The 27,409-nt window shown below is 40.3% G+C and overlaps 1 protein-coding gene across 3 annotated transcripts in view; it reads right to left on the bottom strand.

The window, feature by feature from the left end:
• Positions 1 to 27,409, bottom strand: part of cd2ap (CD2-associated protein) — a 62,263-nt gene that overhangs the window by 17,481 nt on the left and 17,373 nt on the right. The window contains exons 1-11 of one of the 3 annotated variants that reach the window (XM_034899807.1): positions 24,586 to 24,820; positions 19,352 to 19,529; positions 18,345 to 18,445; positions 17,569 to 17,695; positions 16,323 to 16,501; positions 11,822 to 11,909; positions 10,943 to 11,037; positions 8,108 to 8,206; positions 6,173 to 6,226; positions 5,525 to 5,561; positions 1,623 to 1,685 (exon numbers count right to left, since the gene is read on the bottom strand). In XM_034899807.1, coding sequence (XP_034755698.1) covers positions 1,623 to 1,685; positions 5,525 to 5,561; positions 6,173 to 6,226; positions 8,108 to 8,206; positions 10,943 to 11,037; positions 11,822 to 11,909; positions 16,323 to 16,501; positions 17,569 to 17,695; positions 18,345 to 18,445; positions 19,352 to 19,529; positions 24,586 to 24,603 — 1,039 coding nt within the window. In that variant the 5' untranslated portion in view covers positions 24,604 to 24,820. Of the gene's footprint in view, positions 1 to 1,622; positions 1,686 to 5,524; positions 5,562 to 6,172; positions 6,227 to 8,107; positions 8,207 to 10,942; positions 11,038 to 11,821; positions 11,910 to 16,322; positions 16,502 to 17,568; positions 17,696 to 18,344; positions 18,446 to 19,351; positions 19,530 to 24,585; positions 24,821 to 27,409 lie in introns of those variants that run through there. The other 2 variants (XM_034899804.1, XM_034899806.1) reach the window with 2 other exon arrangements.

Below are 27,409 nucleotides of genomic sequence, written 5' to 3'. Positions count from 1 at the left end.
TGTGTATATATATATATATATATATATATATATATATATATATATATAGAAAAGAAAAACAAATCTACTACAAGCTACAATGGAAGTTATTAGTTATAGACAATTGTCCAGCTTGTATCAACTTTCATTAAAGTGCTCGTTTTGAGACTGACAGACTCAGATTAATATTCCACGTGTGTGACTACATTATGAAAAGGATTTCTAAGGAGGTCAACTTTTCCTTTCTGTTGCTTTTTTTGACACATACAAACATCCGCAAAATTGCATTCACTGAACCCACCAGACTCCATTTAAAAAAGAAATAATTTAGCGCGTATAGAGCCAACATGTTTTCACATGTAAATCAGTAAACTGTGTTTATTTTGAACCACATCTATGAGTTATGATGGTTGGAAAAGTGGAAAGACGACCCATAACGGGTCATTTTATAGCCAAACTGTTTGTAGTCATGCTCCTTTCTGTTGTGTTATGAAATTGGTGTTAACAATTTCATAATCATCCTAGAATTACTGTTTTACCATTAAAACAGTAACTAAATGTTTGTTTAGATGTTGTAATTCCAACAAACAAGACTCAGATCTGAAACTCTTGCAATGTGAAAAGAATGTGACACACCCAGAATGACCGCAGGGGAAATCTGTTCATTCCTATCTAGAACCCATTCACTTTACTCTAATTGAATTTTCCTCCCTAGTTTTACAGTATTATTTTGTATCATGTGGGTATTGTTGGTGCCTACTTTGATTTCATATACCAGTTTTGTCCATGCTGATTTTGAACGTGTTAATAACGTCACAATGAGTTATTATCCCTTTAATTCAATTATTCACTGGTCCAACAGAGGAGCAGCTTCTCAAAGAGGCTCCGACAGCTTCGATGCTGCACGGACCGCTACAGAAAATCATTCATACCACAAGCAATAACACTTTTTAACATGTCATCTCTGGGTGTAGATGAGACTTTTGGACACCACACTACTGCACTAATGCAACCTGCACATTTGGTTTATTTACATTTACATGAAGCACACATTTTTACATTTTAGCAAATTTTAGCATATTATTTAAGCAGTTGCACATTTTTGTTCCCCTATCCTGTACATATTCAAATATATTTGTCTTTTTTATTTATTCGTATTATTATTTCATGTATATTGTATGTATGTATATTCTTCCTAGTATTTCATTTATATTTATATGTTGTGCTTTGTGACTGATTTTGCTGCTGTAACACAGGAATTTCCCATTTTTCTTGGGATCAATAAACATCTATCTATCTATCTATCTATCTATCTATCTATCTATCTATCTATCTATCTATCTATCTATTCAAACTCTGTAGACTAAATAAATAAAACCAATAAAAAAATAAAAGTAGCATACACTCTTTGCACTATTTGAAGTGTATTATTGTATTGTGAATATTTTGTGTAGTTTGTAGTTTGTACCGTAGGTCAAAGGGAAACGCATTTTCAATTCCTCTGGATGTCTGTCACATACTGACAATAAAGTTGACTTGAACTGCTTGTGAGCTTACTTTAGAATCTAAAATGTGGGTTCAAAGTGATGAAATGAGATGAGGACGGTGGAGATGGATGTGAGGAAGGATTAAAGACGTCCTACCTTTGTACTCTGGCATGATTGGGAGAGGCTTCTTGTCGGCAGCGGGAACCTCCGGCTTGGGAGCTGAAAAACGGAACATGGTCCACAGAACGTCACCGTGACTGTCTGATCCAAAACTCACCAGACAATGACAAGGAACACACACACACACACACAATTTCACAAGTGAAACAAAGAAAACTACTGCTTGCTTGACAAAAGCATGCACACACTCCCTCACATACACCCCACTCTACCAGGCATTGGGAGACATAAAGTAACATCCATATAGATTTAATATCCATCTCTATCTGGCACACGCTGTACGGTGCATTTATAGCTACATGCACTTCTTTGTGGTTTTGACTGGCGAGACATACACCCTTGAAAAGAATCTTAACACAGACAGGAAGTCATGTACGGACACATTCACTGATTCACTGTCTCAGAAACCCACACACAAACATCAAACTGCTACACGATGATGTGGTACAAGGTCATGAAAGCAAACTTGGATACTTCCTGTGCAGAAAGGGAAAAAACAATGATGCAAGTGTGCATTTTGCAATTGTAGATCTTGGTGCCGATATGAAGCACTGCTGCTTTAACAGTGACAACGAAGCAACATGAAACTAACCTGCATTTGTTTGGTGTTTTGGTTAAAGAAAAACCAGAAAACACACTAAGAGAAACCGCCATGTCAATCTGGAACAGGGGTGTCTTTGAAAACTTAATAATTAGTTGTTCTAGTGCCAAATGAGGGCAAAGTGACATTATATCCATTTACTTAATTTCACTTATTTTAGAACACGTTGTTGGCTGTGGTTTTATTTGCTCAGGTTGTTTTATTTCGTTTCATTTCCCTGTTGGGAAAACGGGGGGGCATAAAATGCATTTATTTTTTATGCAACCTAGCTAGGCAAACAGTCGGTTGCAGCCCTGTTGTAACAGAGTTCCAAGAGTTCCAGAGCTATTAAGCATGCACCTAGGTCACTAAGCAACAGTAGGCTCCTGAACCTTTGACCTGCTGCAGCCTGCAGCTCTGATCTGCTGGCTCCACTGGGGTGTCAGCCTACAGCCTGTTCCTACATAGTCAGTACTAAGGACAGAACAACGGCAAACTGCTTTTAGTAGAAAAAATACATTTTGGAATATTGGATTGTATGAGTTCAACAATTGACTAGTGTGGACCTCACCGGAAAACAGGAAATAAACAGAGGTACGGATTAACACAACTGTTCTGCCTTTCTGTCACATCTCCAGCAGTCAGATTCACTGTGTTCACGCAGAAGGAATCACTGCACATGGGGGGGGGGGGCACTGTTAATGACGTTTTGAAAGACCTGATTGGTTAGTTTCTCTCTACTGACAGACCTGATTGGTTAGTTTCTCTCTACTGATCGACCTGATTGGTTGGTTTCTCTCTACAGACAGACCTGATTGGTTAGTTTCTCTCTACAGACAGACCTGATTGGTTAGTCTCTCTCTACTGACAGACCTGATTGGTTAGTTTCTCTCTACAGACAGACCTGATTGGTTAGTCTCTCTCTACTGACAGACCTGATTGGTTAGTCTCTCTCTACAGACAGACCTGATTGGTTAGTTTCTCTCTACTGACAGACCTGATTGGTTAGTTTCTCTCTACAGACAGACCCGATTAGTTAGTTTCTCTCTGCTGACCGACCCGATTGGTTAGTTTCTCTCTACTGACAGACCTGATTGGTTAGTTTATCTCTACAGACAGACCTGATTGGTTAGTTTCTCTCTACAGACAGACCTGATTGGTTGGTTTCTCTCTACAGACAGACCTGATTGGTTAGTTTCTCTCTACTGACAGACCTGATTGGTTAGTTTCTCTCTACTGACGGACCTGATTGGTTAGTTTATCTCTACTGACGGACCTGATTGGTTAGTCTCTCTCTACTGACAGACCTGATTGGTTGGTTTCTCTCTACTGACACACCTTTAATACTACTTTAGTTAAACAAATCAAGAGACAAAAATTAATAAGTTCATTGATTATGATTTGTATTTTATAGTCCGATAGCGGATGTTCCACGGCCTCATACAGGTCCCTGGGCCAGGGCTTGGGAGCACTGGGCCAGGCAATGTTTCCTCTGTTGATTTGGAAATGGCGGGCCGCCACGCCAACATTTTTGCCACCACAGTATCCGAGATAGGGCAGAAGAACAATGTGGATGTCTTTTAAAAGATCCTGTCTGTTGGAAAGCCTGTCCACGCCCCTGCAGGTGGACTGCGATACTGCAGTCTGATGTGGGTTTAGTGAGCAGCACTGGGCTTTGATGTCTGTTTAGACTTTATTCTTTTTCTTCATTGTGTTTGTGCGTTCGTGAGGAAAACGTGATTATTATGTAAGTATACATGTGGAGATCATTGTTCGGACAGACCCGCGCCCACTGCTAAAAAACATTGTCAAGGAAACACTGGGTCAGAGAAATAAGAGAAATTGTCCTACACAGGTAGATTTCTGCTAAAGAATCATTGTGTTGTGTGTGGCCTGAATTTGAAAAATTTGCCTTATACACAAAATATTTTATTATAAATCATTGTAGATTCTGATAACAAATCTGTCTTCATCTTCAAATGTCTGACAATAAATAATGAAAAAAGACATAAGAAAAAACAGATATTTGATATACGGGGATTAACAACTTTTATGTGCAAACATACATTAACAGGGTATCGTGCAGGTCGGGGGAAGTCTTGCATTAGGAATAGAAGGTATTTAAAAGTGTTAACATTTAATGTACAAAAGACTTGACAATTTCTCTTGCCACTGGATGCCGTGTTAGTAAGTTGTAAAATGTATTTGTACTTAATTGGAACATTGGGAGGTTCCACATGTAAAAACCAGATGATTGGAAATTATTGTTATACACTGCTGGGAAGTACTGAAAGCTAGTGATGGCCAAATGAAGCTTGGTGAACCAGTGTCTGTATTTTCTGAACCCACTAGATGGCGCTCTTGGTTTTAAGAGAAAGGCCTAAGGCATTGCAATGCAGTGTATTCTCCACCCTTTGTTTAACAGAGAGCGCCATCTAGTGGCTCAGAAAATAAAGACACTGGTTCACAAAGCCTCACTCGGCCATTACTACCGAAAGGATGTGACATAATTAAGGATTCTAGATCATGTGGTCTCTAATGGTTTTACATCATACTTTTATACTTTGGCAAATAAAGATGCATTTTATGTGGTATTTAAAGGTGGAAATTTACCATGGGTAACCAGGCAGAAACCCTATTTAGTATTACTTGGCTATGTAGTTTAAAAAGCAACTGTCCCACTATTCACATGAAACAACCCAACATACTATGTTTCCTTCTTTCAACATACCATTTAAAATGTAGCCAATCATCATGAAGGCTGTCAGGATCTTGTAGAATCACCACTCCTCTTTCAAGGTATGACTTTTTTTTCTTTTCTTTTTTTAACTGCTTCTAATATCCAGCTCTTAGTCATATTCTCATTTATATAGTCTCACCCCATTATATGTCTCAGTTGTGATATTCCAAAACTAAGTCATGAATTAGCTCATCAACATCTGACATTTGTAAACCAGTTTAGAGACAGAAAACCACTTTGTTACGCCTGGATGATTTACTAATCCCGGAACGGAATTTTAAAAGGCTGAGTTAAAACACTTCTTTTTTATGTTTAACAAGTTCTTTAATGAGAGAATCTACTACAATGAAATTTGCTGTGACTGCAACCAACACACATCAGATACTACAACTACAGACCCTATCAATGTGCCTCTGCATATTCATAGGCTACTGCCTGGTAAATGTAATACAATTAGTGAGCTTTTGTTGAAGCCACCTACAAAGTAGCACCATTTCCTCACACTTACTGCTGAGTGGATAAGATTTAATGAGGTGGAGGATGCAAAGTGTTTCTTACCTATGCTTTTTGACGGTGGAGGGGGCTTTTTCGGCTTCTAGGAACAAGAGAGGGGGAGAGATGAAAAATAGCTCAGAATGGCTGACATATTTTATCTCAGATACAGAAATCCCAAGCCTGAGGGATGAGAGGAAGAACAACTAACTAGGCAAGTGTCTTTGCTAGTTTAAGGATATTTAAGGATGCTGTCATGTGGGTTTCTGCCCATATTCATTGAGCTAATCGGCTAATCTTTTTCTTCAAATATTATTGCAGTTCTGACATTCTGTGTTTCAGACCTATTGTTGCCTTTTTATTACCTCCAGAATCTTCTAGGAGATCCTGCACCACGGTGTTCTACACCTGTACTTAATGAAGATGCTGATCTTTCTCTGTTTACTACAAGCTAGATTAGGCAACCGGGGTCTGGACCAAGTACCAAAGTACCCATGGAAACCTTACTTGCCTGACCATGACATGCATAAATACGAGACCTGAACTGAAAGGGATCAAAAAGGCAGTCAGAACCAGCTGGGATTTTTTTTCTTTTGAAATGATTACGACACACCACGTGTTCAGAGCCGATAGAGTTCACTCAATTCCACCCGGCTATTGATCATACCAAAGACCCTTAGTGGTCTTCTCTCATAAGAGACACTGACAGCTTACCTCTTCTGACTCCTGCTTGGCAGATGATCTCAGTGACCCTCTCGACATGGGAGTCTAAAATATAAACATAAGACAGAATATAATGAAGTAATAATGTCTGTGGAAAACCTCAAACCTTTTTCTGTGATAACATCAAAAGGCTCCAATGTCCTTTGCATTAAAACATAAATCAGTTAGACTCCGCCTTCATACACAACAGACACACTCACTCATTCCACGAGACCACTTACACAGTCTGCTCAAACACATGAGTATTACCTGAGATAGTTTTCAAAAGCTGGTTGACTGATCATTAAAAATGCCTGGAAGAACATGTCATTGAATGGTATTTACTGGCTCCATTGCCCTCGTATTGCTGCTGCCCGCTGTGCTTGAACATCCTATTGCACTTTATTGTGTTCTTAGTAATTCTATGTTTATTGTTGCGCCTGTCTTCTTCTAAATTGCGTTATATTGTTCTCAATGTAATGACAATAAAGCTACTTTGAAAGTATATGCCATCAGTGACGTCAATAGTGGTGTGGAGTGGCAGTCAATATGTTGATTGAAGTCAGCCATAATCCTCATAAGGTTAGCCTGATTGGAGTCTTCAACAACAGTGAGAACAGCTTCAGGATTATCGGTGTGTGAGCAGTTCACGTCTTTGCAAAGATGTCACAGGGCAGCATCCGTACTCACCTACTGTAAGAGGCATCTGGCTGATTATCAACAGGCCTTATTGCCCATGTGGAAGAGCATAACATACATATTTCTCACTTCAAAGTCAGCATTTTAATGATGGTTTCTTTATTATTATTTATAGTTTAAAAAAATGGACATTTTATACATTGATGTGACTAGTTTACTCTCTTAATAGGGAAACAATACATCAAAAACCAACATTTTGAAGACTACTATGTAAGAATGGTTACAGTAATGTCCCCTATGTGTGAAGGCTGTTCATACCAGTGCAGGGCCAAAGCACTGCAGGCACTAACACGCACTACAGCCACAGTACATTTCCACAGAGAGAACAAACTACTAACCCTGTCTTAACATCACATCCATTTCTTCTCCCGCATTGAAATATGATGTATGAATAACAACTATTTGCCATTTTACCAGCTGAACTACTACACACAAAGAGTTTCCTACTTCACTGAAAAGTCGAACTCTTAGTGTATGTGTCCTATAAGATGCTAATTTCCCCTCTACACTTGTTAAGGTTGCATATTGGACCACAACCGGCTCCAAGCTAGTTATGTATGCCCACTTTCCCTCTTTAGCAGATGTGAAACAGCGTTCGTATGTCACATTCTAGAACAGATTTGCCTGATGATGTTCTCGTACTGAAACGTTGCCAGCTATTACATTTATTTTTGCTAGTTAGACAGTGTTAGATTTTGTGCAAAACAAAAAAGATAATTACTGTTTCTTTTTGTGCTGCAACTAACTATTAGTATCTTTATGATCTAATCATTTGATCTGTAAAATGTCAGAAAGTAGTCTAAGATGCCCCTCCAAATTTCACAGAGCCCAAAGTGACGTCGTCAGATTGCTTGTATTAAGTAGTGAATAACGCCTTGTCATTCAATACCCAATTTCAAAACATTAGGAGTAAATCTCATCAGTGTCAGTGAGCCAATAAGCATGCAGCCTGCTTCTACCGAGAGATAATAATACTACTGACTGGCGGTCTGTCATTACACGTCATAGAGACATGCAGGAAAAAAAGGAGAGTTGTGCCTAATGTGTAAAGTAGTTACTTCTTCTTGTTTTTTTAAATTGGTATCGTAGGATGGAAGGATTGTTTAGGAACTGGTATCAAAGTCACAGTATTGTATCGATATTGAACCTTTTTGAACGATACCCGGCCATGATCAATGGTGCAAAATGATTGATAGGTTCTGAAAACAGTTTCCAATGGTAGTAGTTTTGTTCATGCGCTGATCTTACCTCTTTCTCTGCTTCAGTCACCATGACTACAAAGTTGTCTGGGAAGACCCCCTCCCTGGTCCCGATCTCTCCTCGCCACCAGCCGGGCTCTCCTGTGTCCTGGTGGAGATCCAATCAACAAAGCGTGAATGACAACACTTTAGTGATCGATTTGTGATCTTTGCTTTGTCACTTTCTGTCTAATATGCCTGTCTAATAAGCATTTCTTTATTTTCATTTAACCTTTAAAGCCCTGTCAAATGTTAAATCCACTGTACTGTAGTAAGCAGGAAGAGAGGAATATGTAAAAATGTCTATAATAAAAAAAATTAAAAAGGGGGTTGAAAGGGCTCAAGCAAAAAGAAGTAGATAAAATAAAATAACAATTCCACTTTGGATCTTTTCACAAGCAATTCTCAACTGTATCCACTAGATGGAGGCAGGGTTCTACGATAGAGCATTCCTGGTGGGGAAACTGAAGGAGACATCCTCCATTACCATTGGCACAGTTGTGGAATGACTCTTAAACTTGGTTAAGCTATAAGACTATTTACATGAAAATTAGGTCAGTTGTTCACATGACTATAGTTATTTCACATTGCTTTGGCACAAAATGCACTGCCTTGCAGATCAAAATAGTTTGCATTCATTTGCTAATGAATCATAATATTCTTAAATGCGACCATTCACATGTTTATTGTGTAAATCCCTACATGCAAAATAGATCAAGCAACAATCACTAATAACCTATATATATATATATATATATATATATATATATATATATGGTGTGTGTGTGTGTGTGTGTGTGTGTGTGTGTGTGTGTGTGTGTGTGTGTATGTATATATATATATATATATATATATATATATATATATATATATATATATATATATATATATATATATATATATATATATATATATATATATATATATATATATATATATATATATATATAGTTAAACCCTATTAGGTTTGTGGATTTATTGTAAAAGTTTTAATTTTAATATATTGTCAACAACAATTCAATTTCCAATTCAACCAATGTCCAACAGGTGACATGCGAAGAAATCACTGCAGAATGTTGGGTGGCTGGGTAATACCAAAAATCATTTCCCCTCGGTGCATTACAAGGAAGGACATCACGTGTGATGTTGATGAAACGTTATGGCCAGACAGAGAAGACGTGGATGACCCATACACATACCAATGACACATTTGCAGCATCTTGTTTTTCCTTGTAAGTCTTGTTCAACAGTTCCTGATAATTTCAGTGTTGTACATCTTTTTTCTGCTCTAGCTTCCGTTGTGTGTTTGTGGTTGGCTCGTGTGAACATACATTGACCAAGCATAGTGTATGCCATGTCTGACATCAATACCATTCAGCTGCCAAGATGTCTTGGGTCTAAGCCGTGGCAAAGGAACCTTTTGTTCTGATGACACCGATATTTTGATTGTGTACAATGACTCATTAACAGTAACACCTTTTAGTCCCACATCATCCCCATTCAGATGTATCAGTTGACTGTTTTACTCCAGAGAATTGCATAATAGTGTCCCTCCTAAAGGGTCACTGTCATTTAGGAATAAATGATCCCATGGTAGCCGGGCAGAACTTAAAGCTACCCAGACTCTGTTGGCTCAGCTCAGCGGCCTCTGACAAGCTGATGACCTATGATGACTCTGGGGTTGTCGATAAATTATTACACACATTTTAATGCAAAGTTAACATTGTCCAAGATCTCACAACCATCTCTGTGTTATGACAACTTGACATTAAGCAAGACAGTATGACCTGTCAATGTCTCTGTAATGAAACTTGACATTAACCAAGAAAACATAAATAAATAAATAAATACGTCCTTCTAAATTTGGTCACATAGAGTGATGTGCTCAATGTACCACGTGGTGTGAGGAGTGTACTTAAGAGTTTTGACAGTTGTAATTTAGTTTCAGTAAATGTGCCCAAAGCGACTGAGGAAAAAGTGAAACTGACCACCCCAGAGTCATCATAGGTCATCAGCTTGTCAGAGGCCGCTGAGCTGAGCCAACAGAGTCTGGGTATCTTTATGATCGGCCTGGCTACCATGGGATCTTTTATTCCTGAATGACAGTGACACTATTATCCAATTCTCTGGAGTAAAACAGTCAACTGAGACAACTAAATAGGGATGATGTGGGACAAAAAGGTGTTACTATCAATGAGTCATTCTACACAATAGTGTTAAAGACGAGACAAGACTAAATATGTTCATCAACAACCTTTTTACCATGAAGAAGACGAGTCGATGACAAGACTGTACCAATGTCCAAAAACGCTGACTAAGACTAAATTAACATGCATTATTGTTGACGAAAATAGATGAGCCTAAAATGTTTTGCATAAAATAAAAACTATTCATTCACTATTCATGACTGTTGTCATTTAGTGTCATTCGGCAAAATTATTACACACTTTTAATGCAAAGTTAGCATTGTCCAAGATCTCACAACCATCTGTGTGTTATGACAACTTGACATTAACCTAGACAACATACTGTATGTCACACTAAACTTTAACATTACATTAAAATGTCAATAAGAGGTGGGTTTTATATTGGTTGCCTTACATTACATTGGATCACAGTGTTTAACTAAATATCTTTAAATGTTACGGTTACACCTGAAAGTTACAACAGACATTTTAAAAAAAAGTAGCAGATTTTACATATCTTCACAATTCAAATCCACTGACAATTGTCAACCCGGAGATGATTGTTGTGTTAGCGTGATGTCACAGTGATTGTGTCTATAAGCCCACATGTTTTGCCATTCAATTCCACAACTTTAATGCAATATGAACAGAAAACGTACCTTGCATAGGATGTGGATGATATCACCCTCTTTTATTGTCAGCTCATCCTCATTTGTAGCCTCAAAAGCAAATGTGACCTTACAATACTCCTTTTCTGAGGAAACAGTAATGATGGAGTCTGAACAAGATGTATTGGCAAAAGCACACAAGGAAGCCCAGCAGAGCATTCTAGAAGTAAAATATTTATTATTCATGTAAGCAGGGTGCAATTTGTACAAAAAAATACATTTATATATATTCAAAACATTTTTGATCATGCCCAAAACACTATTTATGAACGTTAATATTCAATTGAAATAATGTCAAGGGCAGGGATTTGTAGATCAGAAAGGGGAAATCCCACGCACCCCTACCCTGACAAATCGCACCCTGCATGTCAGCCTCTATGTATTGGCTCCTGCTAACCAGGTGAGCTACGCAGGCACCAAGGGCTCACATTTCTTTGAATATCCCATCATATTTCCCCAATACACATACAAAAATTGAGGTTTCAAATCCACTTACTTGGGATAAATTGTTTTTCAATAACAGCTTCATTATATCCAAACTACACAGTGGAGCTGTAACTAATTTTCTTTTTTCTGTATTCTCTAAATCTTCACTGCTGTCGGATTTTGGTGTGGTTTTATTGTCTTCTTCTTTTATTTATTGTTTTACTGTTGAATGGGCTTAATGTTTAAATGTGGCTCCCTTGAGTGCAAAACAAATTCCCCTCGGGGCAATAGGTCTCATTCAATGACAGACGCAATTAATGCTAACAGGGCTAGCACACCAAGTTTAGAAATAAACAGGAAAAACAGACAACAAGGAACTGATGACAGTAAATACACTTTCCACGTGTTAAAGTATCCTTTTCAGTATTCAGACTGTATATATACCTTTGGATTTGCTGTCTCCATCTGCTCTCTGCGAGTCAGTCACGTTGGCATGGGCGGCCTTTGCAGCAGATGGTAATGATGGGATTGGCTAAAATGAAGCAAACAATACAGATGGAAATGATTTATCGCACGAGTGGATATGTGGCTTCATGTGAAGGAGTCCTGTCTATGAGTCTGTGTGTGAACCAAACGGGTGGGGTAATGTCATCGGGACTCCGTGCTATTAACTAGAAATGTGTATGAATGGTGCCGTTCATGTTGGGGTTGGCAGTTAAGGATTGTAGAAGATATGGAAAGAAAGGGATGTCGGATGTTACAGCTTGTAAATTAATTTAATTTAATTTCATTAAATAGAAATAAAGATAAATTAAAAAGGTGTACGATTGTTAGGGATGCATAATATAAGGAAGACATGCAATAACGTCGACAACGATATTACTTGCAATTAATGAAGAGTTATTAAAGTGTAGTCATTTCTGCTTCTTTCAATATACTGTTGAAATACAACAAACTGCTTGTTGAATTTAAAACAAACGAAAGGAAATCATTTCCAACATCATTGAACAAAATTGAAAATTGAACTGATGAATTGATTAATTGATTGATTGAATTTTAAACTCCGGCTGATTTCTGAGGACTATGGCTACCTGGTCCTCAGATCTCTGCAGGGTAAATCCAGAAAGCTAGCTAGACTATCTGTCCAATCTGAGGACTATGGTTACCTGGTCCTCAGATCTCTGCAGGGTAAATCCAGACAGCTAGCTAGACTATCTGTCCAATCTGAGGACTATGGTTACCTGGTCCTCAGATCTCTGCAGGGTAAATCCAGACAGCTAGCTACACTATCTGTCCAATTGGAGTTTTCTGTTGACGACTAAAACTACTTCTGAACGTCCACATGTTCCACTAGAACAAGTTGCTTCCCAAAGCTATTTAACAGCGGCACCATGGCTCCGTCCTGCGCTTAGCACCGCCCATGACCAGAGCACTTTTTTCTCCCATCCTCCCTCCTCCACAGCGCTGTGGAGGAAGGTCTGGCAATGTGAGACTAGCTTTGTATCAACTCATTAGGCAACAGCTTGAATGTAACGGACGGTCATAAATATAAACAAAGTTACGGAACAGAAATGAATGCATAGTACTAAATGGTACCAGTCTGGTTTCTAACAGAACTGATCAGTTTAGAAATCACCAGTAATGGCCAAAAAGGGGAAGGCAGTGATTGGCTGAGGTGGGTGGGTCAAGGCCGAAGAGAGTGAGAGAGCATGCGACATGTGGGTGATGTGAGGAGTGGGGGAGAGCAAAGGAAGCCGTGTCAGTGGTGAAAGAGAGTGGGAGGGCTGAAGGGGAGAGAGAAGGAAAAGAGGGAAGAGTTTCAGAGCGGAGTTACATGCTTAACTAGGCAGGCAGCCTTATCAAGTGTTCTTATCAACATGTCAGTAACCTCCCTTGAGCTCCCCCCGCAATAGTAAATCAATTACAAAAAAGACATCTAAAATTAGGAAGTCAGGTTTTTTTGTTGTACACTTTAGAATAATTATTTAACTCTACAAATTTCAATCGATCTCAAACTAGATGGCAGATTAAGTTGTATTTCCTGTTTGTCTTTTTATTTGCATAAAATATAATGTGCTGAGGAGAGCAAAGGAAGTGTATTTACACCAAACAGATGGGTATGTACCTTTGGTGTAGGGAGTAAACAATGTTATTTATTTTTATTTCATGTGGTTGATCTGTCTGAAAAAAATCAAAAATAAAAAATTTAAAAGACACCTTTAAAAAAGGTAAATCCGTGCCAGATGCTCCAAAACAACACAGAAATAAATAATTTAGATAACCCGCATGTCATTTGGATGAAGAAGAGCTGAGACCGAAGACGTTACCCAGCCTGAGGGGAAGTTTAAGTTAGATTTCCGCAAATTACTGTCAGGAGCACCACATTTTGCATGTATTTTATTTACTAAGATTACAGATGGAAATGAGCCCACACACTGTTCGTCTGATTTGCATGAGCTGCTGCTAAAGAGGATCAGATGGCAGGCTATTTATCCTGCATGAGTAGGGGGGATTGATTGATTTCACTTAAACATGGGGATGAATGCAATCTTTTTAGTGATTATGTTTACATGCACATAATATTATTTTTTGCCTTAATTCTGAAAAAGACAATATTCCAACTGAGCTGTTTACATGTCTAATGAAAGTGATTTTTTCTAAATGTTCCACAGTTTAACCACGCAAACACAGCCTCTCTTCTTCAACCAGCTTCTTGAAAAGGCCGGCTAAACATTTGATTTAGAAATGTTATACTTTTTAAGACCCCAGGGAAACCCTGTCTAAATACGCTGTATACATATCCAAAGAACACTTCTAGAATCCAAAGAATATCGGCATATCCCACGTCTTAACCGGAAAAATTGACTAGATCATTATATTACTAATCAAAATTCAAATGGACCAAATCTACACACAAAACTAACGATTGCCCCTTTTTATGCACTCTCTGGAAATAAAGTACATGTGCAATTTAAAGGTGCACATTTTTCATGAGCTAAAGTAGGTATGTTCTGTAAGAACTTTTAATGTCTCTCTGTATCTTTACACAGAAAAATATCTGTCTTGATAAGAAAATAACTGTTATATTGAATCCTAATTTGTACACTTTCTGAAAAAGTTTAAGTGTTTTGGTAATTTCACCTCCAATACACCTCTCCGGGAACCATCACCTTATCGTGGTGGAGAGGTTTGTGTGTCCTTGTGAACCTGAGGGCTGTGTTGTCTGGAGCGTTGTGCTCCTGGTAGGGTCTCCCATGGCAAAGAGGTCTCAGGGGAGGGGCCAGACAAAGAATGGTTCAAAAACTCTAATGGACGATCAAGGAAGGGATAGAGGGACCCCGCAAAGTGGAAGCCCGGGGCCTGTGAGCGAGCGCCCTGGTGGCCGGGTTTACCACGGAGCCCGGTCGGGCATAGCCCGAAGAAGCAACGTGGCACTTCTCCCTCCAGCCCATGGGCCCACCACCTGTGGGAGGATCCAAAGGGGTCGGGTGCGCTGTCATATGGGTGGCAGCGAAGGTCAGGGGCTTTGACAGACCAGACCCAGGCGGCAGAGGCTGGCTCTGGGGACATGGAATGTCACCTCTCTGTTGGGAAAAGGAGCCGGAACTTGTGCGGGAGGTGGAGCGCTACCAGTTAGATCTGGTGGGGCTTACCTCTACGCACAGTCTCGGTTCTGGAACCGTACTCCTGGATAGGGGTTGTCCTACTCCTGAGTTGCCCATGGTGTGAGGCGTGGGGGTAAGTCGGACTGGTTCCAGGTGAGGGTTGGCCTCCGCCAGGGCTGCGCTTTGTCACCAATCCTGTTTGTAATATATATGGACAGGATATCGAGGCGTAGTCGGGGCGGGAAGGGGTTGCAGTTTGGTGGGCTCAGGATCACATCGCTGCTTTTTGCAGATGATGTGGTCCTGATGGCGTCATTGGTCTGTGACCTTCAGCACTCACTGGATCGGTTCACAGCCGAGTGTGAAGCGGCTGGGATGAGGATCAGCACCTCTAAATCTGAGGCCATGGTTCTCAGCAGGAAACCGATGGAGTGCTTTCTCCCGGTAGGGAGTGAGTCCTTACCTCAAGTGAAGGAGTTTAAGTACCTTGGGGTCTTGTTCGCGAGTGAGGGGACCATGGACCGTGAGATTGGTCGGAGAATAGGAGCAGCCGGTGCAGTATTACATTCCGTTTATCGCACCGTTGTGACGAAAAGAGAGCTGAGCCAGAAGGCAAAGCTCTCAATCTACCGGGCAATTTTCGTTCCTACCCTCACCTATGGTCATGAAGGCTGGGTCATGACCGAAAGAACGAGATCCAGGGTACAAGCGGCCAAAATGGTTTTCCTCAGGAGGGTGGCTGGCGTCTCCCTTAGAGATAGGGTGAGAAGCTCAGTCATCCGAGAGGAGGTCGGAGTAGAGCCGCTGCTCCTTTGCGTCGAAAGGAGCCAGTTGAGGTGGTTCGGGCATCCGGTAAGGATGCCTCCTGGGCGCCTCCCTAGGGAGGTGGTCCAGGCACGTCCAGCTGGGAGGAGGCCTTGGGGAAGACCCAGGACTAGGTGGAGAGATTATATCTCCAGCCTGGCCTGGGAACACCTGGGGATCCCCCAGTCGGAGCTGGTTGATGTGGCTCGGGAAAGGGAAGTTTGGGGTCCCCTACTGGAGCTGCTGCCCCCGCGACCCGATACCGGATAAGCGGATGAAGATGGATGGATGGATGGATGGAGCTCCAATACAATTCGGCTGCCAAATGTCTATGTGATATTTAATGGTCAATATGTCTAAATGGGTGGCTTGTTCTAGCAGCAACCCTGGCTTCGCAGTGGCATGTAAATGAAAAGGTAAACCACAGGGATTAACATTTTTGTTTCTTTCGCCAGTGTTCTAATGCTCTGTGACACACACCTTCAGCAGCATTTCTTCTGTTAAATATTTGTATTGTGAAGTTGCATCACACTTACTCTAGCCTTCTTTTCCTCAGTTTCGGAGCTTGGCAGCCGGGCCTTTAGTTTGACCGACCCTTCTCTGAAAATATCTCCAAAGCCAACGCCTCGGATCTTCTTGGGCTGAGCTATGATTCCGTTCCCTGAGGCAGGTTGAGGGGATGTGGGGGTGGGGGTGCTTTCCATTCCACTTTCATCTGCGGAGGGGATACAACAGGGGGAGACAGAGTGTGATTTATAGGGTGAAAGAATCACATCTTGCAGCTTTTCCTCCTGCAATACTGTATATATCAGCCTTTCTCAATCAGGGTGCCGTGGCACTATGGGGGGTGGAGGCCGTTTGACTTTGTCAGGGGTGCAGTCAAAAAATATATATATACATATATATATATATATATATACATATATATATATAAAATAATAATATATAATAATATGAAAAAACATTTCAAGAAATAAAAAGTCAAAACAAGTATGAAAAATACAAAATAAACATAAAAACATTTTACAAAATAGTGATTTGTCTTGGAAAATACACATTTTATTCCCCTTTCAGCGACCAGAAGGTGCTAAGATTGTGTGATTGTGTGTGTGTGGGTGTGTGTGTGTAAAAATGCCCATCATAACAATGCTATGTCTATGAAGAAAAATGCTGATTCATTAAAAAAGTTCTTATGAATGTCTACAGTATACTACAGCCCTGATGAAAACCAGATGCAAGACAGGGAATGTGTATCACATACATAACAATAACAATATATAACAAGCAGACGAAAGGCTTAGGAACATCCTGCTGCAGACTGAACCCCCAGCCAAACTTCTTGTTGAGGCTTGTTCCAGCTGCAATAGCACATAACACTACTACACTTCATTTTCCTGACAGTGAATTACCGGCCAGAATGCAAAGAGAACAACATGAAAAACTCTGCATTAAATTCTCCAATATCTAAACCAGGGAAAACATGGTCTCTGATAAACAATGTAAGCAGATGTTATATGCGAACAGAGCTGACGTAGGAAAAGCAGGGGGAATTTATCGGCCTAGTTCCTGAACATGAAGTGCATTTTAAAGCTCTGCACAGACTGACGGCCACAGTTAAATCTGTAAAGAACAGGAGAAACCATCACTATGCGCCTGCCTTGAACTTTGCTTTGGTATCTTGCCTAACCAAACATACATTTCTATTTTCCAGTCCACCTTCCCTGTTTATCCAACCAAGGTGCACCCTTCCCAGTAATGGGTCCCTGCTTGCTTCCATCTTACCCGTCTCATCTACCGCCGTGTCATTGGAGTCACCGTCCTCCACCGTGGCCTCCAGCTCTTTGACAAAGTTGGAGGGAAATAGTCCTGACTTGCCGTTCAAGTTGCCGTTCCACCAGCCCTCTTCAACCTGCAGGGAAGACATTATAAGCAGAAACCACCACACATGGTAATGGGATTTTCTTTTTTAATTGTTCAATACAAAGAAATCTGGTTGCTCTGAGTGTCATGTGTACCTCAGTACAGTTCCACAAAAATGACCCTGTTGCTGCTAATGCTACACATCTACAGTAAGTTGCTATAGATAAATAATTACCATATGTGTCCTTATTTTTAAGTTTAAAAAAATTCCGCAAATATAAAATTCTGAATAAAAACTGTGAAATATTGTCTATTTGTTTTACATCGCAAAACTCATACACACATGATGCATTTAGAGTTAGGCAATTTGTCGCACACACACACACACACACACACACACACACACACACACACACACACACACACACACACACACACACACACACACACACACACACACACACACACACACACACACACACACACACACACACACACACACACACACCTTTGACTTATTATTAGCACTTCTTACGGCTCTAGCTTGTTCCAACTTGCCAGCATCACTAATAACTAGTTGACAGCTGTTGTATCTTTGGTGGATTGACACAGTAAGTAGTTGTAATATTATACCAACATGTCTCAAATCCCACACACCAAAAGCTAATATCTTGAACACAATCAAGCATTGAAAGTACCTCTTCAGTGATGTCTATGATGTCTCCAGCTTTCAGCTCCAGCTCATCTTCGTTCTGTGGCTGATAGTCAAAAAGAGCCTTGCACTGTCTCTTCTTAGGCTCTGTGAGAAGCAGGTCACAAAATACCAGTCAGTCAACCAACCTGTTCTGCTGTCATGAGCTCATGACAGTCTCTGTTTTAATCAATTGAGAAGAGCTCAGCTGTGTGTGTGTGAGTGAGTGAGTGAGTGAGTGAGTGAGAGAGAATCTTTAGTTAACTTTGGTTGTTTTAAAGTGCTCCATAAATAAAATAGTTAACGTCGACAGACAGACGGATTGATTAAACTGAGCTGCACACAAGAATGCAACAACCAAAGCAGAAACAGTATTGATTTAAAGGTTTAAAAAAAAAAACGTTTTAGAAAGGACAGCACAAGATATCGCATCCGTCGGAGCTGATCTAAGAGGTTTTCTACAAGGAAGACCAGCGTTTTAAGTCCAGACTGGGGACAGTAAGTACCCAAGTGGTCCCCATTTACCACAACTGACTTCACTCAGAGGCACGTTTGTTCATTTCCATTCTCTGATCACCTGATAAAGTGATAAATCAGTCACTGCCATATGGTAAGGATACAAGTAGAGTGTATATAAAGGTGCCCTGTTACACAAAAATGTGTTTTTACTTGCATTTTTGGAAATATGTTAGATCCATATATGTGTGTGTCATGTGGGGAATGTGAAAATGAACTGCCACCTCCTCTGTCAGCCTAAGCCACTAGAAAGAGGCAGCATCGCAGATGTGTTTGACATGTTCCAGGAGAAAAACCCAAACAGCCAACAGACCAAAGAAGTATTAATCCACATATATAATGGACCTTTCTTCTTTTTTGATATGTGTGCATTAACGGACACACAGCAAACATGACACCAATGCAGTAAACCACATTACACCACTTCACCTCATCCTGTACACCAAACAAACAAATACTTACAGGTATCATTTAGCCAAACAAACTAGAGCATCTTACTCTTTGCAGCTGCTGGTGGCTGAGGCAGGAAGCCCCCAGTCGGGATGCCGATAAAGCTCATCCTCTGAACCAGGTTGGCCACGTTCCCTGCACTCTTCTCTCTCTTCTGTGGATGAGAGGCCTCCTCTTTGGGCTCATTCTTTGTTTCCTTGACCTCTTTGGATTCCTTCTTCACTTCCTAAAACAAATACCAGACACAGAAATTAATGGGAAGCATTCTTTTCTACGCCATCTTTAATGTAGCAAAGTGTTATGATTAAATGAATTACTATTGTAACATGTCAAAATGTCTGCATTTGTGGTTCCCATACCTAATTCCCTTTCAAACATTCAGATACATCTACCACTCATACTCCTTTTACAGTATACGTTACAATACAGAAACTTAGGAGAAATCTTTCATTATTTATAGTACACAACATTTTAAGTGATTAGATAACAGACAATATTTTACATAATTTTACATGACTTCTTTTAATTCCAAAGGCCAAGGGAACTTTATCAGGATGCATAGTATCCTGATCCATGAAATGACTGGCCTTTAAAATTAAAATCCACGTGTCTCTATGGGAATTTAACAGAGGGGGGGTGTATAAGTATGCCCCCTGTGTTTTAAGGAAGAACATTTATCTATTTACAATACATTATTCATTCACAAAGAAAAATGTCATTTAAGGTTGTTTTTTTCCTCCTATTTTTTTAATCAAGTCATTAAGATCAATTTCCAAAAGAGTTTTTTGTATTGCTCCTTTTAGTCCACTTCAGCATGAGCACCACTGTACATGCTAACACCTCTGACAGACAAACCGGAGGATCCACGGTGGCATGGTGGAAAGTAAGTACACAAGCTAAGCCTTCCTCGACTCGCCACACTTGCCCACTAACACCGGTGTATTCCTGCGAGAAGCTCGCTGTCAGAGAGGCGTTTCAGTACGAGTGTCTCGAGCCTGCAAAGTTGATAGACTTTGCCCTTAGCTAAAAACCTTGATGAGCAAAGCATACAGGATACATACACTGTTTTACTTAGGCTGAGAAAGGTTGACTTAAAAACAAAAGATTGTGAACCAAAATGTTCACAAGTTGTTTTATAAAAAATATATTTACTTTGAGTTATATTTTTATAAATCAATCCGGGGGTTGGTGTAAAGCTGCTGTTTTACTTAAAAAAAGCTTTTCTGTTTACAGAAATATGTTCTAGTTTTGGAATAAAATTGTCATTTGTCTGAAGCTTGTTTATTAGTGAAATTATTAATATCATGAAATGGTAATTATTGACTTTAGCCTGGATTGATGGCTATATAATATATATAGTTGGGAAAAAATATAAAAAATGTTTTCCAATATCGTGCAGCCCTAGGAGCTATGTGAACAAAAATACAAAAAGGTAGCTGAGATAGCAACAATGTTATGAAACAGAGATTATCAAGACATTGATTGGATGGGAAGGTGACATGTGAAACAATGTGCATGAGTTTTGCAGAAATATGCCTGTGATAATCTGCATTCTGGTAGCTAAAGAGACAAAAATAAAGCCTAACTATAGCAACGTGTGTCAGTGCAGCATTGTACTAGCTGCAGCCCACCTATGCTAAATGAAACCATCGCTAATGATCCCCGTCACATCACACAGCCAGGCTGTAAAGCAACTGGCACATTCTCTCAGCCTGGTGGCCTCCCTGACAACGGCACAAAGTCCACATGTCACACCTTCACGGAACAGTGGCAGGGCTATAAACATTTACATTTACTTTATTATTTCATTCTAGAGTCTTGCCCTGTTAACTTCTACTTAATTGTGTTTAAATGTTAATCCAATGCATTTTTTGCACTACTTAGGGCATTTTGAATGTTTTAAAGATGCTATACTGCACAAATAAACTTGCCTTGCTTTTGCAAAGTATGGTGGGGGGGTTACAGACACTGTTAAGAGCCAAGTTTGAATTGCAATGACCCTGCATTTTTTCCAAATGTGCCTTCTAACCAAGGGAAACCAAGGGACCCAACAACTGCCTTGTGTTGAAATGAAAAATAAAGCCAAATGAGAAACTATTCTTTTTAGTTCTCTCAAATCTTTGTATCTTGTTCCTGGTCAACTTGGCAGTCTGGCCCCTCAAATCAATTCTGTCAGAGGAAACCCACGAGCAACATTAAGGTGTGTTCACACTTTTAAAAGGACTAAGCCAAGCTGGCGTGACTGACAAATGACCCTAAGCATATCCTACAATCCTCAGACATGTCACTCCTGTCCGCTGCTTAGTGTACACTGAAGTCAAAAGGTGACAACATTGTTGCTTTCAAGGGCACCAACAAAGAGTGATTGGATTGGTGTGTGTGTGTGTGTGTGTGTGAGAGTGTGTGTGTGTGTGTGTGTGTGTGTGTGTGTGGGTGGGTGGGTGGGTGGGTGGGTGTGTGTGTGTGTGTGTGGCTGGACAATGACCTAGCTCACCATTTACTTTTACCATTCGTTCTCTTGTTTGTATAGACACTTTTAGGAAACAACTAAAGACCCACTTTTTTAAACTTGTTTTTAGTTCAATACTGTGTTTTACTGTATCTGTTTGTTGTTTTAATTTATCTTATTTTTATTTTCATTTTATAAACTTGTGCAGCACTTTGTGATCCTGGTCTGTGAAAAGTGCTACAGAAATAAAGTTTACTTACTTACTTCCTAGTTCACACACGCTGACTTTGCAATTACACTGGACAGGAAATCCAGCTGTGTGTGTGTGTGAGTGTGTGTTTGAGAGTGTGTGTGTGTGTGTAGATATAGATTAGTTCTGCATGATATTGAAAAATTGTACATTGCGATATTTTTTCCCCCTGCAATATACACTGCGATATGTAAAAAGAAAAAGTAATTTTTAAAAGATGACACAAATAGCTCTGTTTGGAAATAATAAATACGTCTTGACTACTGCGGTGATATTGTAGGGGACTGCATTTACATAGAAGAAAAAATTGATTTTCTAATGTGAACCATTCTTTGTTGAACTTTAATTTAACTTTAATTAGCCTGGCTGGTAGCAGCTTTCCGCTGGTTTCTTTAGGCTAACTATGTTAGCTTTAGCCTGGCTGGTAGCAGCTTTCTGCTGGTTTCTTTAGGCTAACTATGTTAGCTTTAGCCTGGCTGGTAGCAGCTTTATGCTGGTTTATTTAGGCTAACTATGTTAGCTTTAGCCTGGCTGGTAGCAGCTTTGTGCTTGTTTCTTTAGGCTAACTATATTAGCTTTACCTTGGCTGGTAGCAGCTTTCTGCGGGGGGAAATGGCCGGGAGAAGTTGTGATTATGTTGCATTAATCAGGTGATTGAGTTCGTATTTGCAGCAAACCTAAAACACTGACTACTGTAGCTTCACCGACTACCCATCAAAACTATGACATCACTGTGTCAGCGGCAGCTGCTGCCTACGGGACTTTACTACACACGGAGAGCCTCATTTCCGTCGGACCACGTCACATACAAACGCTGCCCACATGGCTACCGGTCTTAAAAGGGGAAGGTTTGGACGGTAATAATCACGTAAAAGGAGAACGGTGGAAGTTTACTTTTCTTTCAAGCAGCAAAAAGGATTATGTCAACATCCCGCATCTATCGCATGTGCACATCTCGATGTCGATGCTAAAACATAATATCGTTCAGCCCTAGTATAGATCAATCTATCACACCCGAGTTGAATGCGTTCCATTTACAAGTTGGATTAGCTCCAGCCAGGTTAGCCGTTGCATCAACAGTAGTCAATGAAAGCGCAGTACGCTGTTTTTAATGAAGGCAAACAGTGTAACATGTCCACAGATAGAAGTTGGACAGCACTGCGTGTCCAACTGATTTAGTAAGACACAAATACCACAGGAGGAACAGCTTTCACAACTGTAGAGTCACAGGGCAGCCATGTTTGATTTTTAGCTCAGCTCAAGTGTTATCTTGTCAGTTTTACAGTTCCAATATTACCATAGCTGTGTCTCAATTCAGATTGGTGTAAGTACAGAAATGCACACTTAGACACAGCACATGAGTGGATTGGCAACGAACTCTATAATGACTTTATCTAATAAAAATGGACTTCAAGGAACATGATAAATAAAGAGGAGGAGAGGGCATTATTAATTAACCATGAAGGTGCCTTCAATCCAAGAGTGGGCTCGTGAGATGGCTAGAGTGGCAGTTTTTGGAAAAAATGGTTTCCAAAACGGTTTGCGAGATTGAATGTCTACATGGGGGGAAAACAAATGAGTAAAGTACTTTTGCTGTGGAGATGTGTATACTATGTGCTTCCCATAACAAACCTGTCAGACTAACGTCACATACACACGCTGCCCACATTGCTACCTGTCTTAAAGGGGAAGGGTCGGCCGCTACCAATCATGTAAAAAGAGAACAGTGAAAGTTTACTTTTCTATCAAGCAGTAAAGAAGTTATATCAAAGTCTTGCGATGTAGATGAAACAAAATATAGTGCAGCCCTAGTGGGAACTGTAGTTTCAAAACTTAGAACTAAGACAATAATCCATCAATATAACTTTTTTGTGGTCAACTATAAATACTTTAACATTACAAAGGTTCAGAATGTCCATCAACGTGATTCTTATATTCATGCAAATGAATAATAAACAAAATGTTACAGCTAGTAACCATATAAATTTGACTTCTTTTATCAACAACAAGGAAGTTGTAGCAAAGTATCGCGATATGCATGTGCATATCGCGATGTAGATGATGAATAAGAGTATCAAAATCAATCGTCATGAAGTCACAATCTGGAATTTCAAATTCAAATATGGAATCTTCGATACTGCCACTTCCCCACGTGACGTCCGGTCGGTTTGCCAAGGGGAAAAAAAACACACGTGACGCCTGCTCATGGTAGCCCATTTTCTGATTGAGTCTACCACCCCTCCAGTTGAGGCCCTTGTGAGCTAGATTACTACACACAGTAGCAGAAGTGATTCTTATATTCACACAGTCAGATCAGATATTACACACCATGAAGAACCTGGACCAGCAGAAGCTATGGCAAATAGATGGTTGTACAGCCAGGTAAGTACACACAGACCCTGAAAAGATGTATGACAGGTGATGCAAATCCCCCCCCTCCCCCAAAAGAAATAAAAACCCACATCCCAGACACAGACATCTCTATCTCTATTAAAAATCTTCCATTGATTAACTTCATTTCAAAAACACTTCAATAACAAGATAAATTCATGTCAATGAATCCATTGATGAGGCACTCCTTACCATCTCCCCCACAGACATGTCTCACTCCCCCCCGATCGCTCAGCGACAACACAAATTAAAGAAAGCAGGAAGTAGACGTAGGTCTCAGGTGACACCAACGTTGTCAGGAGCAAAGTTCAACCGGCTTAACTAGGCTGCTGAGCAGATTACCTATCTACTACGTAGGATTGTAGAATGTGGAGAAACAGGAGCGAGGCGAGAGAGAGAGAAGTAAGGGTGAAAGAAAGAAGGCAAGAGAGATGAGCAGGAAATCAAACTGCACTGTAGTGACGCATTTCAAATTTGCTGTATAAATATCTTACAGAGAAAATGCAGATTTCCCAGTAAAGCTGCTCTCGGGTGTACCGAGTCATTAAAAGAGATGACTATGACCCGACTCAACCAAAACCACTGATACTGTGTATCTGTTGGTCTTTAGCTGCATGCTGTAGTAAACTGTGTGGAATAATTTGCTGCCAACTGAGTTTCCAAATTTAATTGAATTTGGAATTTTCACAGCACTTTAATTAATAGGATGATAAAGCAGCATTTATAGTAACGTCCTCCACAAGTCCTATTATAACAATCATATTGTTTAGGTCATCATGTGAAAGGCAGACCAAGACTAATAGAAGACCTGCACCCCCTGCAAGTTATTGTTGTGCATATTCAAAATGACAGGTAAGCCCATGCAGCTATGGACTGTCAGTACCAGACGCGTCAACTAATTAGAGCCCAGAGATCCACTTTAACAATCAGTTTCAGCACGGACAGATCAGAAAGGCTTGCACACTAATTCATCTGACAGACATCAGCCTGTTGTGTTCAGACAGCTGGCTGCTAATGTTAGCTACCTGCCATTTATTGGCAGACTAAACAAAGTAGAATCTAAACATTGTACTGTGGACTCCAGTAGCTACACCACTACCAATATCTGATCAAAGAGTAAACTCTGCGCTCCGATGTGGTGCTCTGAATAACCAAACGCTGTATACTGTATATTCCCGTCTAGTTTGGTACTAGCGTGCTCAAATTGACTATTTGCGAACAAACAAAATGTATTTGTTAGAGAGCGAGAGCAGTAACATCAGACAACAGGATTTCTGTATTCATACAAATAGTGTGTCATTTCTTCTCAAACAAGCATACACCATTCCAGATGTGACTCTGAGACCTAGGGCTGCACAATTATGGCCAAAATGATAATCACGATTATTTTAATCAAAATTTTGATTGCGATTATTTGTTGATTTTAACCAAAACAAATTTTATTGTCACATAGTCTACTCATAACTTTGAGAGGGAGGATGATGGATGCTACTCACAGAGAGACGGCTGATCATTATGAACGGGTCCAGCAGGGGTCGAATGGCGGACACACGGCGTCGTTTTATGAGCAATGATATTATCGCAATGGATCACATCTCTGTCCCAGGTCCAGGTCCAGCAGCTCCGTCTCAAGTACTACTCTACCAACAGAATTTAGTTGCATTTAATAACTTCTTGTTCTGTGTCCTTCGCCGTGGCGGCCGCGATAGCACAGTTACCACGGAAACTCTGGTACAAATACAGGTTTCTCCCTCATATTTAACAATATACAGCTGTGTTAATAAAAAACTACAGCTGTAGACAAATGTCAGAAGTGTGGACCGGCGGCCGCTGTGTGGCCGGGCGCGGAGTTAGAGGAGAGAGAGGAGAGATCCAACACAGGCACGGCTTTATAGACAAAATGGGTCACGTAACGCAAAATTAAACCACATCCATATAAACAGCATTGCAGCGGATGCGAGGACATTAGCACCGGTGCGTCCTAGAGGAGCTAACAGCTAACAGACGCTACTAGCACTGGTCACTGCTGTTGTCTGAAAAACAACAGACGGGACAAAGTGTACCAGCGTTTAAGGTAAACTGGTAAACCTTGAGACCGACGTATAACCGACTGCTGTCTGTTGAGTTTTCCTCCCGTCCCTCTGTCCTCTGTGACTGTCTCCATGTAGAAACTAAGCTGCACGGGGTGCAGGGAACTACTCTGACTGGCTCATGAGCAGACGGCAATATGAGCTCTATTTTCTGTTTGATCTCGAGAGTCGGGCTGTACCGGACTCTCCACGTGCTTTATGAAATAATTATTAATGTTATTTTATTTATTCAATTTATTTCATCTTTATTTAATCAGGAAGTGCCTTGAGATTGAAATCTCTTTTCTGACGGAGACCTGGCAAAGACGGCACACCAGTTACAATATAAACAGAAATAGAGCACAGACAAAATCACACATAGAGGAAAGGAACAGGTCACATGTACCGGGTACATTTATAAAGTTCCTTGGCATTTTAACATGTCCTTAAAATCATTTAATGGGACATGATCATTTAGACGGAGCAAGTTTTGCAAGTTATTCCAAGTCGATGGAGCAAAGTAAGAGAAGGTTTTTTTCCCCAGCTCAGATAAAACCCTTGGAACCTGGTAATTTTAGAGCTGTAACATTCCTAAAGTTACTGTAAAACGTATTGTCTCCAAAATAATTATGATTAACCATTGGAGCCCGAACAAACTATTGTTTTGTTTTTTTTAAATATTCATTCATCAGAATCATTAATAAGGCCAAATGATGACGGTCAACCATGTTATGAGTGTTGGCATTGCAAAGTCTGTCCACCAGAGGACGCTCTACAACGTCCCTGTTAGTGATGGCACTGTATAGTCTGTCCACCAGAGGACGCTCTACAACGTCCCTGTTAGTGATGGCTCTGCATTGTCTGTCCCGCAGAGGACGCTCTACAACGTCCCTGTTAGTGATGGCATTGCATAGTCTGTCCACCAGAGGACGCTCTACAACGTCCCT

The sequence above is a fragment of the Etheostoma cragini genome, chromosome 18, assembly GCF_013103735.1.
Source record: "Etheostoma cragini isolate CJK2018 chromosome 18, CSU_Ecrag_1.0, whole genome shotgun sequence".
Lineage (NCBI taxonomy): Eukaryota > Metazoa > Chordata > Actinopteri > Perciformes > Percidae > Etheostoma > Etheostoma cragini.
Note: the sequence above shows the minus strand (reverse complement) of the source record. Positions and strands in the feature narration are given on the sequence as shown.